The sequence below is a fragment of the Lontra canadensis genome, unplaced genomic scaffold (genome assembly GCF_010015895.1).
Source record: "Lontra canadensis isolate GAN:19392208 unplaced genomic scaffold, GSC_riverotter_1.0 scaffold29, whole genome shotgun sequence".
Taxonomy (NCBI): domain Eukaryota; kingdom Metazoa; phylum Chordata; class Mammalia; order Carnivora; family Mustelidae; genus Lontra; species Lontra canadensis.
The window spans coordinates 2,004,013-2,019,437 of NW_022631023.1; the positions used below are offsets into that span (position 1 = coordinate 2,004,013).

The 15,425-nt window shown below is 65.4% G+C and overlaps 1 protein-coding gene across 1 annotated transcript; it reads left to right on the forward strand.

Moving 5' to 3' along the window:
- The first annotated feature begins 3,383 nt into the window (after positions 1-3,383).
- ICOSLG (inducible T cell costimulator ligand) lies at positions 3,384-12,373 on the forward strand. The gene is made up of 7 exons (XM_032865234.1): positions 3,384-3,553; positions 5,683-5,723; positions 6,629-6,988; positions 7,447-7,740; positions 8,980-9,151; positions 9,732-9,766; positions 10,690-12,373. Exons 1-7 carry the CDS (start codon positions 3,540-3,542, stop codon positions 10,698-10,700), a joined length of 927 nt encoding a protein of 308 aa, XP_032721125.1. The 5' UTR covers positions 3,384-3,539; the 3' UTR covers positions 10,701-12,373.
- Positions 12,374-15,425: the final 3,052 nt, after the last annotated feature.

Genomic DNA, 15,425 nt, shown 5'->3' on the forward strand with positions numbered 1-15,425 from the left:
CCGAGGTTCCTAGGATCGACGCCAAGCTCTGGGACAGACCGTGACCGCACCCCAGGAGGGGCCCAGAGCTGCCCCTATTCTCAAATGCCTTGAGAGGCTCCAAGTATTTAATCCCACCCACAGACCCCAAAAGGTGTCCCTGTCCTGATCCCTGGAGCTTGTGAATGTCACCTTCTGTGGCCAGAAAGGATGCTGCCGATACGGTGACATCAGATGGGAAGATTGTCCAGGATTACCCTGGGGAGGCCCTAAATGTGATCACGAAGGTCCTTGTCAGGGGAGGCAGAGGGAGACCTGACCTGGTACAGGGAAGATCATGACCCTGGAGACAGAGAAGCCAAGAGATCCTGGGGCCACCAGGAGCAGAAGACAGCAGAAGCCCCGCCCAGAGACCCCGGAGGAGCTGTGAATCCAGGCAGCAGCCTCCCGAACTCACAGACCATGCATTTCTGTTGCTTTGAGGTGTCAAGCCTGTGGCGCTGACGTCCGGCTTCCCCAGGAAACAGGCACACCCGCTGGAGAAAAGATGGGCTCCCTGGACCAGGGACCCCGCTGAGGGCTGCCCCCATGTCCAGGCTGTGCCGACCCCCAGGGAGCTGCTCAGGAAGCCTGGGTCTCGGCATCCAAGTGCACACCGCCCCCTCCCACGGCGGAGACCTTGATCCCCAGCTTGAACACCACCCCGCTTGGTGCCCAGGGCCGCCTAGATGCTCCTCCAGCAGATTCTCCCTCCGCAGCCTCTGACCGCCTGGGAAACATGGTCGCCCTGAAGGGGAAGAAACGGAAACCTGCCAACTTCAGGGAGCCCCGAGGGCTGGTCTGCTTTTCCATAAAATAACTGTTTGTGACCCACGCGCCAGTGTCAGTGCGAACGTTCCGTGTGTCAGCTCACGAGCCCCTCACGGGAACCCGCTGCTCTTTGACTGTTCCCACTTGGCCAACGGGAACGCGCAGGCACAGCGGAGTTAAGTGACTCCCCGAGGTCACACAGCTCCTGGGAAGCCGCGGGGACTGGAACCAGCATGCATGTACCAAGCCGAGGCGTCCCTTCCCCCACGGCCCCGACCGGCTAGAAATCCCCTCAACAAACAGCCCCTGCGCTGCGTCCCAGCCCTCATTCCTGACGGGACCGGTGGCACCGCAGCGCCCCTCAGCCCCCAGGTTACCCCTCCGAGCCCCGAGCCCCTCCCTCCCCGCTGCCCTGGAGCAGGCCCGGGCTGCGTCGCGCTTCCGGACCCACCGACTGCGCACCCTTCCCAGCGCCTAAAAGCCCCTCGCACTTGGGGTCCGCCCCTCCCCTGGCCCCTCCCCTGGCCCCTCCCCTGGCCCCTCCCCTGGCCCCTCCCACGGGCCACGTGGGCTCCCCGCGGGGGCCTCCGGAGGCGGAGCGCTGCCCAGGCGTCGGCCAATCAGTGCAGCGTAGCCCCCCCCCCCCAGTCAGAGGGAGCCCCGGGATTTGCTCGCGGGGCGGGACCCCGGAGGGCTGGGAGGTGGAGGTGTCCCGCGGCCACTGATGCGCCTCTCCTGCGGATTTGGCCTGGGCGGGGCCCCCCGGACGGGCTCTCCGCTGCCAACGCCGCCAGCCCCGGGGGCAGCCAGGCCACCGACATCGCGTCTCCGTCCAGGCCCACCGGGCCTGACCCGGCGCCCCTCCCCCAAGCGCCCCCCGCTACATTTGTTCAAACTGCGGCCTAGGACGGCAACGTTTTCCGTTTTCCGTTCCGGCCCGGGAGTAGGCAGCGTCCCGAGCCCCTGCGGGAGCCGGTTCACGGCCACACGGTGCTCTCCTAGCCGGATTTTAACCTTTCCTCTGGGTCCCCGCCTCCCGCCCCCTTCACGGCGCCCCAAGTTCAGACGGCCGGTGCCCCCACTGGACACGTGAACGGAGTCCCCTCCTGGCCCCCTGGCCGCCCCCTCCCCGACTAAAGGGGAGGGAGTCCCGCTTGTCCCGTTGAAATCCTACACCCTAAGGGTCTAGCCTGCCGGGAAGGGGGGAAGCCCCGGAGCTCTCCGCCCGCGCTCCCCGCCCCGGTTTCACCTGCAGGTCCCGCCCCTCCCTGCGCGCCCTGCTCGGCGGCCCCTCGTCCTGCCACCCCCTCCCCCGCTTCCGCTCCCGTTTGCACCGGAATAATCACTTCCACGGAGCACAGATTGTGTTTTCGGAGCGGACCCCTCGCGCCCACAGAGTCCCTGGCCTGCAGTAGGTGCGCGCTAGTCTTTGCTGGAGGGGCAGGCAGCCTGCTAGAGGGGGCGCGGTCGGGGGAGCCCTCCTTGCTTGGCCCTCGCTTACACCCTGCCTTCTCCTGCGCCGGCCTCTGCCTCCCCATCAGCCTGGGAAGCGGACTTGGAGAGGGTCCGGGGACTGGGTGAGGACGCACTGCGCCTGCCAGCTCCCCGGACACCAGAGGTGGGGCGCCTGGGATCCCAGGCCTCTCCAGGGGCCGCCTCTGCAGGAAGGACACCCCATTCCCTTGCGGCCCCGCCTACCTCCCTGGCTCGTACCTGGCCTGCGCGGGACGTGGTGGAACAGTGACTCACCCGGCCTGGCCGCGCAGTGCAGGCCAAGGGCGCTGGGCAGGGTGGGGAAGGGAGCTGAGGGCCCTTTCCAGACCAGAAGAGGAGAGCCACGGCCTTGGAGGAGGAGACGGAACTGGTTTCCACACAGCGGGCCCCTCAGAGCCTTTACCAGCCACACATGCTGTGGCGTGTGGCGCAGGACCCCCCAAAGGACGGGGGGCGAAGCTGGGGGCCGATCTCCTGGACCTAGCGCTGGACTGGAGAGGAGAGCCCGCCTGCCCTCCCGCCTCCCGTCCGTTCATTCACTCGTTCTTAAACGGCCGCAGGGCTCTCACTTCCCCTAAGACTTGGAGGTCCCGACTCCCGTGGCTGAGAGGGAGGGCAGGGGGGAGGACGGCGGGCACTCGGCCCTGCCCAGCCTCGGGCCGGGAAGCGCCGGCTCCTGGGGCGGGGGGCGCGGTAGGCACCGCGGCGGCCTGGGCGCTTGGGGGGCGCGGACGGTCTGTGCGACACGGGGGACAGCACGTGGCCTCCCACGGCCCCTCCAGCCTGGCAAGCCTCCCGCAGAGCCCTCGGCCGTGCTCCCGCCCGGGAACGCGCACCAGCACCCCGCCGCACCCAACTCCCCGGGTCACCTTCGGCGCCCTGGTGCCCGCGCGGCGTCCCTGCGGGGAGGCTACCTCGCGGGGCCTGTCCCGAGCTTCCGTCCCGCTAGCCCCGCCCTCCCCCCTCGTGAGCCAGACGGGGCAGGGGTGGGATCAGAGGCAAGGCCGGGCGGGGCCAGGGCAGGCACTCGGAGCCGCGGCTGGCAAAGCGCTCAGAGCCTCGGAGGCGCGGGACGCGGAGGCTCAACTGGGCTCCGGCGCCCCAAAAGCTCCCGAGGTCTGAGGATTCTCGCGCTCGGAGGTCTCCCGAGCTCCGAGGGCTCCCGCGGCCTGAGGTCTCCCGCGCTCCGGGGTCTCCCGCCGCCCGAGGTCTCTCCGGCTCCGAGGGCTCCCGCGACCCGAGGTCCCGCCCCCACCATGCGGCTGAGAAGGTGAGTGTGCGGGTGCCGGGGAAGGAGCGGGTGGCGCCGCGGGGGCGGGGAGCAGGCTCCCGAGGTCGTCCGATAGGACACCGCTCACCTGGTGGCCCGGGCGGAATCCGTGGGAGGGTCGGCCCCTGGGCGCCAGGCGGCATCCGGAGCCCCTACCTGCAGGCGGGTGGCGTCCTCCCAGGGGTGGGGCAGGTGGCGGAGGACGGAGGGCAGCGCGTGGGTGTACTTGGAGGCGGGTCCCGCGAAGGAAGGGTGAGAGCGAAAGCTGGAAGGAGAATAGCCCGCAGCGGACTAGGGGACTAGCGGACAAGTGTCCCCGCGGCCCCGCGACCCCGCGGCCCTGCGCCCAGGCCCTGGCTTGGCCACCCACAGCAGATTGCCCAGAGGCACGCCATGACCTCGAAGCGCCAGAATCACTCTGGTGCCCACTGGCTGGTACCATGTCCTCCCCCACACACCTAGGATCCTGCCCCCATCAGCCAATGGGGAGGAGGATGGGCTCAGGCCTGCCCATCATTCCTGGTCCCTGCTAGTGGGAAGACGCGGATGCCAGCTTTGCTCCCAGATTTTTGCCAGGACACCCACTTTGGGTGGAGTCGTGGGGTTGGCAGGCTGTGCACCTCTTGATAAGCTGATGTGGCAGTGACACCTGGGTCCTGACACCCAGCCTTCCCTGTTATAAATGTAGGTCCTTGAATGTCACAGTCACCCATACCCCAGAGCCTGGGGGCTTGGCCTGGGGCCCAGGTGGAACAGCAGAGGCCTAGGAGGGCCCAAGAAGTGGGCCCAGGGAGCACCAGGGAGAAGGCAAACCTCTCTGGCCAGAACCCAGAGCATGTGCTCATGTGCACGCCCCCAGAGAGCCCCCAGATAACCCAATGACACCCTAGCAGGCGTATGTCCCCTGGACCCTCAGCACAGAAGGGGGGTCTGATGGGCACTGTGGGAGACTGTGGGTCTCCCGTGGGGAGTCACCAAGGGGTTTTCACAGCCTTGTGGCTTACAAGGCAGCTCTGGCTCCAGGGAAGGGGGCTGGACAGGGAGGTCTGGAAGTTGTCCTTACAAGCTGGAATGGTGATCCCAACAGGCTGCGACTTCTGTAGGGTGTGGGGGAGCCCATGGTGGCCCAGGGTCGGGCTTGGCAGGACAGCAGTGCATGCCGGAACGTCCCCGCAAGGCACGGGCCGCCATGCCCACTCAGATGACAGCTGTTGGGGGCGGGGCGGGGGTGCCTTCAGGTCCAGAACTCACGCAGCGGACGCAGGATCCTGGGAGGCTGCAGGACGGGGTGGTGGGGCGGAGGCATGCAGGGTGTGGAGTCTCCCAAGTCCAAGGTCTGCTTCAAGGAGTCTGGGAAGTCCCCAGAGGGGTTTGCTGGCCCTTGGCCGGCGAGCTGCCTGTCCGCTCTGAGGAGCCTTCAGATCTGGTTTCTGGTTTCAGAATGACCGCGTCCCTTTCCTCCCATGGGCTCCCCGGAGGCTCAGCGCCCGCTGCTCTTGGCCACGTTAGATCCTCTCTGTGTCCCAAACTTCTTTTTTTAAGATTTATTTATTTATTTCAGAGAGAGAGAGAGAGAGAGAGAGAACGAGTGGGAGGGGCGGAGAGAGAGGGAGAGTCCGGGAGCAGACTGTCCGTGGCGCGGGGAGCCGGACCCGGAACTTGACCCTGAGGTCATGACTTGAGCCGAAACCAAGAGTTGGCGCTTCACCCACTGAGCCACCCAGGCACCCCTCTGTGCCCCCAAACTTAAACGTAGCTCTGCTACAAATCCCTTCAAAGTGTACTTTCCTGATTTCATGTAGTTTCTTGGAATCCGTCCACAGCAAAGGCCAGGCCCGCAGCGGGCGGAGGGCGGAGGGCTGTGACCTTGGGGAGGCTCCCACCATCCCTGTGATCACACTGTTGGCATCGGGGAGCTGGCGGGTGGCTCAGGACTGGCGGCACTGCCGGGGGTGGCCCTGACCGCCCCACCAGCAGAGTCGTCCCACCATCCAGGAGCCACCGGCTGGACTGAGGCCATGCGTGTGGTCACATCTCTCCCTGGGCACAACCACTCTCGCCGCGAGGAGCAGTGTGCCCTGTTTGGAAGGAGCAGTAGCTCACCCGCCTTTCTGGTTGTTTCTTTCCAGTCCTGGACTGCTCCTGCTGCTGCTCGGTGCCCTGCAAGCCGGTAGGTCCGGGGGGGGCTCTGCCCTCCTGCGGAGCAGGAGGCTGTGGGTGCAGGTGTCCTGTGGGTGCGGGTGTCCACAGGGTCCTACCACGGCCCTCTTGCCCCTCTGGGGGCCCCCGCGAGGAAGTTGAGTCCGGGGTTTGGGTAATGAGCAGACCAAAGGCCACGACTGGGGCCGCTTGTGCAGGCCCCAGAGTCCTTGTTTGAGTTCGTGTTTCACGGAGGTAGAAGGCAGCTCGTTCTCCATGTTTCAGTCCCTCTGCTCCCTGATGAGCTGGGCCCCCTCTTTCTCCTGACCCCTTCGCCCCAGTTGGCCCCTAGGAATTTGCAAAGCCGCCACCATGCAGAAAAGCAAGGAACAGGGTTCGGCACCACGTGGAAGGCCGAGGGCTCGCCAAGCCTTCCAGCCCTGAGAGCGGCGGGCCGGGGACACAATGGCTCTCCCCGCAGGTGTTTCTGTGGTCCTGACGGTTGCACCACCCTGGGAACAGCCTGTCAGCCTTCCTGATGTAGTGCGAGCGTCAAGCGAAACTGTTTCCTTATAAATGTCTGGGGGGAAAAAAAAGAAAAGGAACATTTTATTTTGAATTAATTGGAAATACCCTGGAAGTAGGCGAAATAGTGCAGTGCAGTTCTGGGTGTCCCCCGTCCCCCCACTTCTCCCGACGTTAGCCTCTCCTGTAAGGATAGAAATCCACGTGCCTGCCAAAAATGCCTGAATTTTAAGTGTGCTTTCCCGTTCCTATGGCCATCTGATCAACACATCGTGTTTCTGCTGATATGAGTCGGAAGTGGTGGTTGCGTCTTGCGACCAAAAATCCTCCTCCTGTCCCCCCAGTAGAGTAAGTTTTCGGGCAAGAAATCAGTTTCGGGCAGAAAATCAGTTTCATCCTCTTCCATCCCAGCGGATACTCGAGAGCAGGAAGTCCGAGCGCTGGTGGGCAGCGACGTCGAGCTCAGCTGCGTCTTCCCCGAAAGCCCCACTTTTGATCTCGACGACCTGTACGTGTACTGGCAAATCAGTGCCGTGGGCCACCCGACGACTGTGACCTACTACCTGTCGGGGAACAGCTCGGCGGGCCTCGAGGACAACCGCTACAGGGACAGGGCCTGGCTCTCGCCGGACAGCATGAAGCACGGCGACTTCTCTCTGCGTCTCTACAACGTCACCCCCCTCGACGAACAGAAGTTCAACTGCCTGGTGTTTAGGAAATCGTTGCAGTTACAAAAGATCTTGGACGTGGTGGTGACGCTGCACGTGGCAGGTAAGACCGTGGAGGCCGGCGGGACCCACCCCACCCCAGCCTTACGCCCTGAGCCCGTGTGGACAAGGCGCGGTACTGGGCTCATTTCCGTCCGTAAAGAGCCTCCTAACGTCTCCAGGCGGGTCTGCGTCTAAGCGGGTGTGGGGCCGAGCTGGTTGAAAACGCATCTGCCCCGTAGGAAGTCCCCTGTAGCCTGAGTTGACCTGGTCTCACGCGTGAACCCCGAATCTTCCATCTTTGCCTGGAATTCTGCAAATCAGCTCCAGCTGGAGGTTCTGAACGAGATTAGGAGCGAGTGCTGTAAAGCGCTAAGTGAGCAAGAACGTAGGAAGGCAGTTCAGGCGACCTAGGACCTCGGCGCAGCAGACAGACAGGCTGTGTCATCGGGAGTCGGGCCGTGTGCCCCTCCGCTTCTGACCTTCAGCCCCTGCCGCCCTCCCCTCCCCGCCCCCCTGCAGCGAACTACAGCGTGCCGGTGGTCCTCGCGCCACACGGCCCCTCCGAGGACGAGGAGCTCACGTTCACGTGCACGTCCGTGAACGGCTATCCAAAACCAAACGTGTACTGGATCAACAAGACGGACAACAGCGTGCTGCCCGAGGGTCTGCAGAACAGCACCGTCGTCCTGAACGCACGCGGCTTGTACGACGTGGTCAGCGTCCTGCGGGTCAGCCGGACCCCCAGCGTGAACATCGGCTGCTGCATCGAGAACGTCCTTCTGCACCAAAACCTCACGGGCCTGTGCCAGACAGGTGAGGTCCCCCGGGGTCTGCGTGCTGAGGCCAGCCCGAGCCTGGGGGCCTGTGGTGACTTGGGGACCGGCCCCTGCAAGGGGTCTTGGCTGTGGCTTCCGAAAGCTGATTGGAAGTGGGAAGAGGTGACGGGCAGATTGAAGGGCAGGAGCGGGGCTGGGCGCGTAGGGCACGTGGCCTGACTCAGTGGTCACTCTCAGGCTCAGCTTTGCTGACCTACTTTACGGACGAGGGACTGAGGCCAAGAGGCTGTGTAGGACCGGGCAGTGACGGCATCAGGACCGAAGCTCACGCCTGCTCCGTCTATGAGCTTGTGCCCTGTCAGAAGGCCGGAGCCACCACGCTGGGGCTCCGGCTGCGGGAACCGGGCCTGGCTGCTGGCTTGGGGTGTGGGGGGCTGGGGTGCGGGGTACAGGCAGGTACTAGAGGCCCCAGGCTCTCCATCTGCATGTCCCTGTCATGATGTTGAGATGACAGGTTCCCAGCAGCTGGCAGTGGGGTCCGCGGGCCCTGCCTGCTACAGGAAAGTGATGCTGCCCCAGGACCGCACCCCGCCCCCAGTAACCTGCAGGTCCTGGTGCAAAGTGGAGGGAAAGGCTGGGCTCCTTGTGCAGGAATGGGGAGAATCCGAGATGGCACCAGCAGAGGGTGACAGCACGCACAAGCCTCCCGAGTGTTGGGCCTGGGCCTGCGTGGGGCGCACGCCGTGACCCCCGGGGACAGTGGCAGGGCCACTGTTTTCCTTCCAGAAATCAGGGCACAGCCTTTTGATTCTGTGGTCACGGTCTCTGAGCCCAAACAGACCAGGACAAGGGTAGCACCAGACAGCCCGCCTCTGACCACGGCCTCTGAGCCGCGTTCTCCCTGCAGAGCAGCGTGGGTGGCGGGTGGAAGGGAAACCAGAAGGTTCGCCAGGCAGTGGTGTCAGTTCTGGCGCTGTGGGACCACTGGAAGCCCGTACAAGCTCCCCACGCCCCCACCCAGTGGATCAGCACTTCCTGCCCAGGTGTGGGCGCTTCAGGGGCTCCTGCGGCCCAGGTGGGGGTGTGGAGGGCCGCCTGTGCCCCCAGGAAGAGGGGGGTGCTCCCCTGAGGGACAGGACCCCTTCCTTCACCGGCCTCAGGGCTTCAGCATCCCCAAAACAGCACCTCCCTCAGGCCCCTCTTGCTGTGTGGGAAGGTCGGAAGGCCCTGCCTTTCCGCCGTACCCATTAACTCTTGGGTTCCTTTTCTCTTCCAGCAGAAACGTTCACGACCCCCGAACCCGGCAACACAGGGAGCCACACGGACGTCCGCAGGAGGGATCACGGGATGGTGCTGAGCACCCTGGCCGTGCTGGGCGTGGTCGTGGCCGTGGCCGTGGCCACCGGCTGGGTGTGTAGGAGCCGATGTCCCCGCGGGTTTCCAACCAGGTAGGGAACCGGGCACCGGGGCTCGGGGCTGAGCGTTTCTCGGGTTGGCATGAGCCAGCTGCCTTGTTCAAGGTGTGGGTGCAGCAGGAGGCCGTGTCCTCCTATGGGGCGGGAGCGGCTGCTTCTGAGCGTAGAGGTCAGGACGGGGTCCATTTCCGTGGAAGCTGAGCTGCCTTCGGTCCTGAACTCTGGCCAAAGTTAAGACAGGTGGAGAAAGTCTGGGTGTTGATCCTCTAAAATCAAGCAGCAAAACTCGCAGAAAAGCCCAGGACGCAAACGGAGTCACACCCCAAGGGTCAACCAGGAAGGACCCTGGGGGGGGGGGGCAAGGGACGTCTTCCCTGGGGGTGAGGCTGGTGGGCATCCCCTAAGATACTGACAAAGGTGGGGACCTTCCAGATCTTTCATGGGGTGAGGGCCTGGGTCGCTGCTGGACAAGTTGGTTCCAAGCTGGAGCCTTTCCCTGGGGCCTCCCGTGCACACGTGGCCAATTCCGTCATCGCAGAAAGATTTCCCACGGCCGCGGCCCCTCCCCTGCCCTCTGCTGCCCACCCTGAGTGCTTCTGGTTCCTTCCCACAGGTGCCCGGCTGCAAAGCCAGAGCGGACATTCCCTGGTGAGTGGGCGGCGAGGGCAGGGGCCCGCGGAGGGCGCGTGCGGGTTACGGGAGCGGGCGGCTGGGGGCTGCCTTTGGCATGAGTTGTATTTGATGGCCAGGGGATAGATGTTTCTGTTTTCAGAGACACAGTGAACCCCTGGGGAACCCCTCGGGAAGCTGCTTCCCACTTGCCCCCTCTGGCGTGTAATCGTCCTTGCTGACCTTGGGTGACGGAATTTTCCAGACACACACGCCAGCAGAGAGCCTGGGATGGTGACCGCCGGGCACAGCCCCCGAGCTTCACCCTCCCCACCGGCGCCCCGCCCTCCCCACCCCACCCCCATGGGGCCCACAAGAGGCCAGACACCGAGCCCATTGTCAGAGAATAGCTTCATGTGTGAGGCGAGCTCCCCAGTCCCGGGAGCCAAGTTCGAGGTGACCCCCCCAGAGTGGGGAACACACCCACCCACAGAGCCTCTGTCTCCCGCTCGCAGGTGCCTCGGGCTGCGAGGGCCAAGGGGCCGGTGTGCACTTGACAGCCCCGGCAAGTGAGCCCCCGCTCTGAGTCTCGTGAGCCCGTCTGGCCCTGTGGCCGCCCGGGGGCGGTCGGGCCCTTGCTGGGCATGAAATGTAGCAACCCCAGGGGGGCCCCGTTGGTCCCGGGAACCTGCTCCCAGCGGCTGACAGGTGGGCAGCCGGGGATGTGCTCCTGGGGCCACATGACCCCGTGTCTGACAGCCTGAGACCAGCAACTCACCAAACCCTTAGTGCCTGCCTGTTCTTAGGGTGGACGGAAGCCCCCCGTCCGTGGGTTTTCGAAGTTTTCGGCCCTTTGTTTCCACCCTTCTAAGCCCCCAGAAAAGTCAGCCGTCTGCCTCCCCTCCCCCCGAAGATAGCAGGTGCCGGTCCCGTGACTCCGCTTCCCTTCTTTTCTTTCTAAGACTGTGTCTGATGCGAACTCCCCGGCCAGGAGGTGGACAGGGCTGCTGTGAGATGCCACCAGGAGGGACGGCGGACGGCGGCTTGAGAAGTGGCAGGCCCGGTGGCCAAGGGGGACCATCTGCCCCCACCGGCGCCATTAACAAGGGAGTTTCATGGACTCGGGGCCTCTCCAGCCTGGAAGGGACACGCAGGCCCCTGCCTGACCCCAGGGAGAGCTGTCCAGGGGCTGCCCCGATCCCGGAACAAGGACAAGGACCTCTCGAGTCAGCAGGACACACGTGCCCCCACGTGGGCGGGCTCCCCAGCTCTGTTGCTTCGCGATGGCTCCCTCCCCCACCCACCCCTGCAGCCCGTGGGGCTCCTCTATATCCAAAACCCACGGGGCTTGGGGGCAGTGTGGCTTTTCTGAGACCGGCGGAGGGCGTCTCACTTAGGAGGAAGAGCGAGGGCGCGGGCTCTCCCGCGACTGCCCTGCTGGGTGAAGGTGACTCAGGGGTGTCTGTGGGACACGGAGGCGCCAGTGTATCCCTCCCGCCCCCCGAGACGCAGGGCCGTGTGTCTGCACGTGTGTGTCTGTCCAGGATGCCGGTCACAGTCACGGTCAACGCTGCAAAACCCCTGACAGACTCCTGGGACTTTGTGTTCTTCTGAGATCCTCACTGGGAAGAAACCCCGATCTTGTTTGTTTTGGCCCAAAGCTGGATTTCCCTCCGAAAAAGTCAGTGGAATTTTTCGAGAAGATAGTCTGCTCTCGGGCAGCCCTGGCAGGAACCACGGCCTCCGAGGGTGCAAAGGGAACAACCCAGAAACTCGCTCAGGCCGGAAAGGGAGCGCGCGTCTCCGGGGGACACGGCTTCGCCAGGGTCCGTCCAGGGCCCTCAGTGGCAGCGTGACACGCATGGAGGGGGCGTCCTCCTAGCGTCAGAATGTGGCGTGAGTTCCATGCCGCCCTCTGCACCTGTCACCCCCGGCCTGCCCAGAAGGGACAAACACCAGGCTCCTCGGAGCCCCCCGGGCCCTGGCGGGGCACGCAGAGGTGTGCGGCCCACGGCTCTGGCCGTTCACATGTTGTGGCCCTGAATGAGTCTAGCTGCTCGTGCTTCCAGAAGCTTCTGTGAAGGAGGCTGCCAGGTGATGCAGGTGTGCACAGCCCCTGGGACACGCAGCCTGTCGTCCCGCCTGCAGTCACTCAGCACTGACGGCGTCAGGAGCCCCCAGACCCGGACCCGGACTGGGACAAACACAAGGGCCAGGCTCGGGGCGAAGCTGAGCCCAGCACTTTCTAGGAGAAACTGTCCGTGTCTGTTTCTGTACCCAGAACTCCCCTCACGGCTCTGACGCGAGCGCGGCGAGACCCGTGAGCATCCGACTGCGTGAAGCATGAGAAGGGACAAGTCCCTGCAGGGGGACGGGGTCCGGGGCATCCAGAGCGGAAGCACGAGGACGGCCAGGGTGCGGGGAGGGGGCGCGGGGCCCGCCACCAGCCCTGGGCGCCCTCCCTGCAGCCTGTAGCAGACCCCACCCGCAGGGCGCCCCCCGGGCAGGACCCAGTGTGGTCTGGGAGGAGGTACAGCGACCCCTCGCCCTTCAGCCTGGACATCACCGTCTGTGGGCGGGTCGGAGACCACTGTTCTCACGTCTGCTTCTGGAAACCTGGTTTATGAGAATACAAGATGAAAGCGGTGTCTGTGTCCAGCGGCTTCCTCTGCCGGCCTGCCTTGTCCTTCCCGCTGACCTAGGGAGTCGTGCCCCCCAGGGACGTTGGGCGAGGTCTGGCGGCATGTCCGGGTGTCACGCGAGGGGTTGCCACTGGCCTTTAACGGGGAGAGGGATACAGAACGGCCGCCACAGAGAAGCTCCCCGCCCTGAAGGTCAGTGTCCGGGAGCGAGAATCCCTGCCCTCCGCTGGCCCCTGGCCCTGGGAGGCAGGCTGAATGGGGCCCCTGTCCCCTGCCACATGGGGGCTCCTGGCCCATGGCTGTCTGTGGCGTAGGACAGGGGATTCCTGGGGCCAGGCTGGGGAACGTCTCCCATCAGGCTCCTTCCCCTTCAGCCCGGCTCCTTCCAGAGCCTGGAACCGTCTCAGTGCACTCAGCGCCTGCAGAGGCGCTGCCCCGACACCTGTGCCCTTGGCAGTCCTGGCCTCGGGGGCCCTCCCACCACGGCCGCTCACCTGCACGTAGCAGGGGTGGGAAGACCTCTGGGGAGGAGGAGCCTGGATGAGCACACAGGACGGCTCGTCACGAGGGCAGGGGACAGAAGGGTCAGCAGCCTGTGTGGCCTGAGGCAGACACTTGTCCCTGCTGTGGGGCGAGGAGGCAGAACGAGCTGCTGCCCACTGGCCCAGCTGCTCAGGTGCTTTCTAGAAGCCTGGCCAGTGTGTCAGCCCCCACCCTGGGGAGGGCAGCTGTGGTTTTCTGATGGCCATTTGGGCCAGGGCTGGAGCCGGCAGGTGGGCTCTGGGCAGAGTGGAAGGTCCCCCAGCCCCACACCTGGTCCCTACCCCCCCATTCCCAGCTTTCCGGAAACAGAAGGCAGTCACTCCGATGGGACCTGAGATCATTTTGTCCTTGGAGACGGACTGCACCCCGACACCCCAGCAGGGTTAGAACTCCTGTTCCCGCTGCTCCTGGGGCTTCTCCAGCCCTGACAGGGCGCCCCAGCCCTGTCCTTCACCCCAGCCCCCGGCCCCCTCATTCCTACCCTCCCAGGGCCCGTGGGGCATCGGTGTCAAGAATCCAGGGGCCTCCTGTTGCCATCAGCCCCCTTCAGGGGCCAGGAGCTGAGCCCTGGGGAGGGGGCACCTCCTGCCAAAGGCTCCAGCTGGGAGGCCCTGGGAAGGACCCTGGGGCCCCTCACAAGACGGACAGAGGAAAGCTGTGATACCCCGGGCTGTGTGGGGCCGTGGCCCACCAGCTCCCAGCGCTACAGGGCTGGCCTCCGGGAGCAGAGGCCCCTCCGGACCTGGATCTGGGCCTTGGGGGAGCGATGGGGGCTGTCCCAGCCAAGAACTGTCCAGGATCCTCCCTCCTTCCCGCACCGTCCTCTCACCACTGTCCTCCCCGCCCTGTCCTTCCCTCCCTCACCATCCTGCCTCCCCTAGACCCCTGTCCCCGGGTCTGGGCTGAGCGCAGGCGCCACTGTACCCCTGGGAGAGCGTGACTCATCTCCCTGAGTCCCCCATGTGACCCCAGGTCTGCCTGGGGAAGGTGCCAGGGTTGCTGTGAGCCGGCACGGGGAAGGGGGAGGGCACCTGTCCCAGCCTGTGGGGGCAGCGGTCACCGGGCCGCCCCGGGAATCTGTGCTCTGAGGGCCCAGAAGGTGCCGTGTCTCTGGGAGTGCTGAAGTCACGTGTTCAAAATGTCACCGTGAACTGACCATAGTGGGCACAAGGGGACAGTGACGCCGCCTGCTTCAGGTCTGGGCTGAGTCCCCGCGTCACGTTCTCACCCGTGTGCTCACCCGGGCCCCTCCTCCCCGGTGGTCTTCCCATCCCTGATACTCGCAAGGCCTCAGCAGAACACAGCCGGAGAGGGGAGCTGGGCCCAGGCCCCAGGGGTCCTGGGTGGTGAGGGCAGGGGGAGCCCGTGAGCTCCGTGAGGGTCCTGGCGGCTTGGAGGTCTCTTCTCTCCCGGTCTGGAGGCCGGAGTCCAAGGTCAAGGTGTCGGCAGGCCAGGTCCTGTGGGGGCCCACGGGGAGGATCCTTCCGGGCCTCCTCCGGCAGCCAGGGGCTCGCGGCCATCCCGGTAAGCTGCACCCCTTCTCTGCTTCTCCCTGTGTCCGTCTCCCCTGTGTCCAGAGCATACCGGCCTCCACCCTGACCCAGGCTGACCTCATCTTAACTAAAATTTAGGGGGTGGGGGACACTGTTCGACCCACTCCAGCACCCAAGAGGAGAGGAAGAGGGAGAATGCTGGGAGGGGCTAGGGAGAGGGCTCCGGGCGGGGGGCCGCAGCCTGGCTGGGGGCCAGACGCCCACGTGGGCACACCGGCGGCACAGCGCTCCCCCCCGGGCCCGGGCCCCTGGGATGGCCTGCACGAACACGGCCGCATTCAGTCCATCCGAGGACGTCCTCCCACGGGCCAGGCCCAGCAGGGGAGTCCCAGCCCTGACCCTGCGCCGGCCAAGGTCCTGCCCTGCCGGCCCATGACTCCCCCTGCACCGTCTGATGCTGCACCGCACCACCCTTCCCCGGGCCCGCTCTCCGCCGGTATCTAACGGTTGTAACGTGGGCCTGGCTGTAGTCCGCACCAGAGCCTGCCAGGCAGGCGGACTGGGGAAGGGGCAGCCCAGGCAGGCAGCCTAGACCCTTGCCTTCCTCTGGGCCTGCCTGAGGGCGTGTCCCCCTCCGTGCATGCGCAGCACCCGTAAGCACGAGCTCTCAGACCTCGGCCTCCCTGCATTGAAACGGAGTCTCCGTCCCCCAGCAGGCTGGATGCTGGCTGGGCTGAGGCCGGAGGAGGAGGAGGTCATGGGAGGAGGACGAGTCTGGCCGGGGAGTCCTTAGAAAGAGAAGGGCCGACCCCCGAGGTGGGACGGGGACGACAGGGCCCGTGGCTGAGGCTGCCAGGGAGGGGCCGGGGGAGCGATGGGTTTCAGGCTCAGGAATCGCCAGCCCCGGCGGACAGAGATCTGGCAAATCCCTTTTCACCGAGAAGGTCGGACCCTGTCCTCAGCGGCCCCAACCCCGCAAGGCCCGGGACTCAGCGGTTCACGGAGCCCAGCCTCCACCTG

Bases quoted from the DNA above. Each gene is read 5' to 3' on its own strand.
- ICOSLG (XM_032865234.1), top strand. The intron at 5,724-6,628 runs GTAGGTCCGGGG...CTTCCATCCCAG, and splicing joins GCTCGGTGCCCTGCAAGCCG to CGGATACTCGAGAGCAGGAA. The intron at 9,152-9,731 runs GTAGGGAACCGG...TCCTTCCCACAG, and splicing joins CCCCGCGGGTTTCCAACCAG to GTGCCCGGCTGCAAAGCCAG.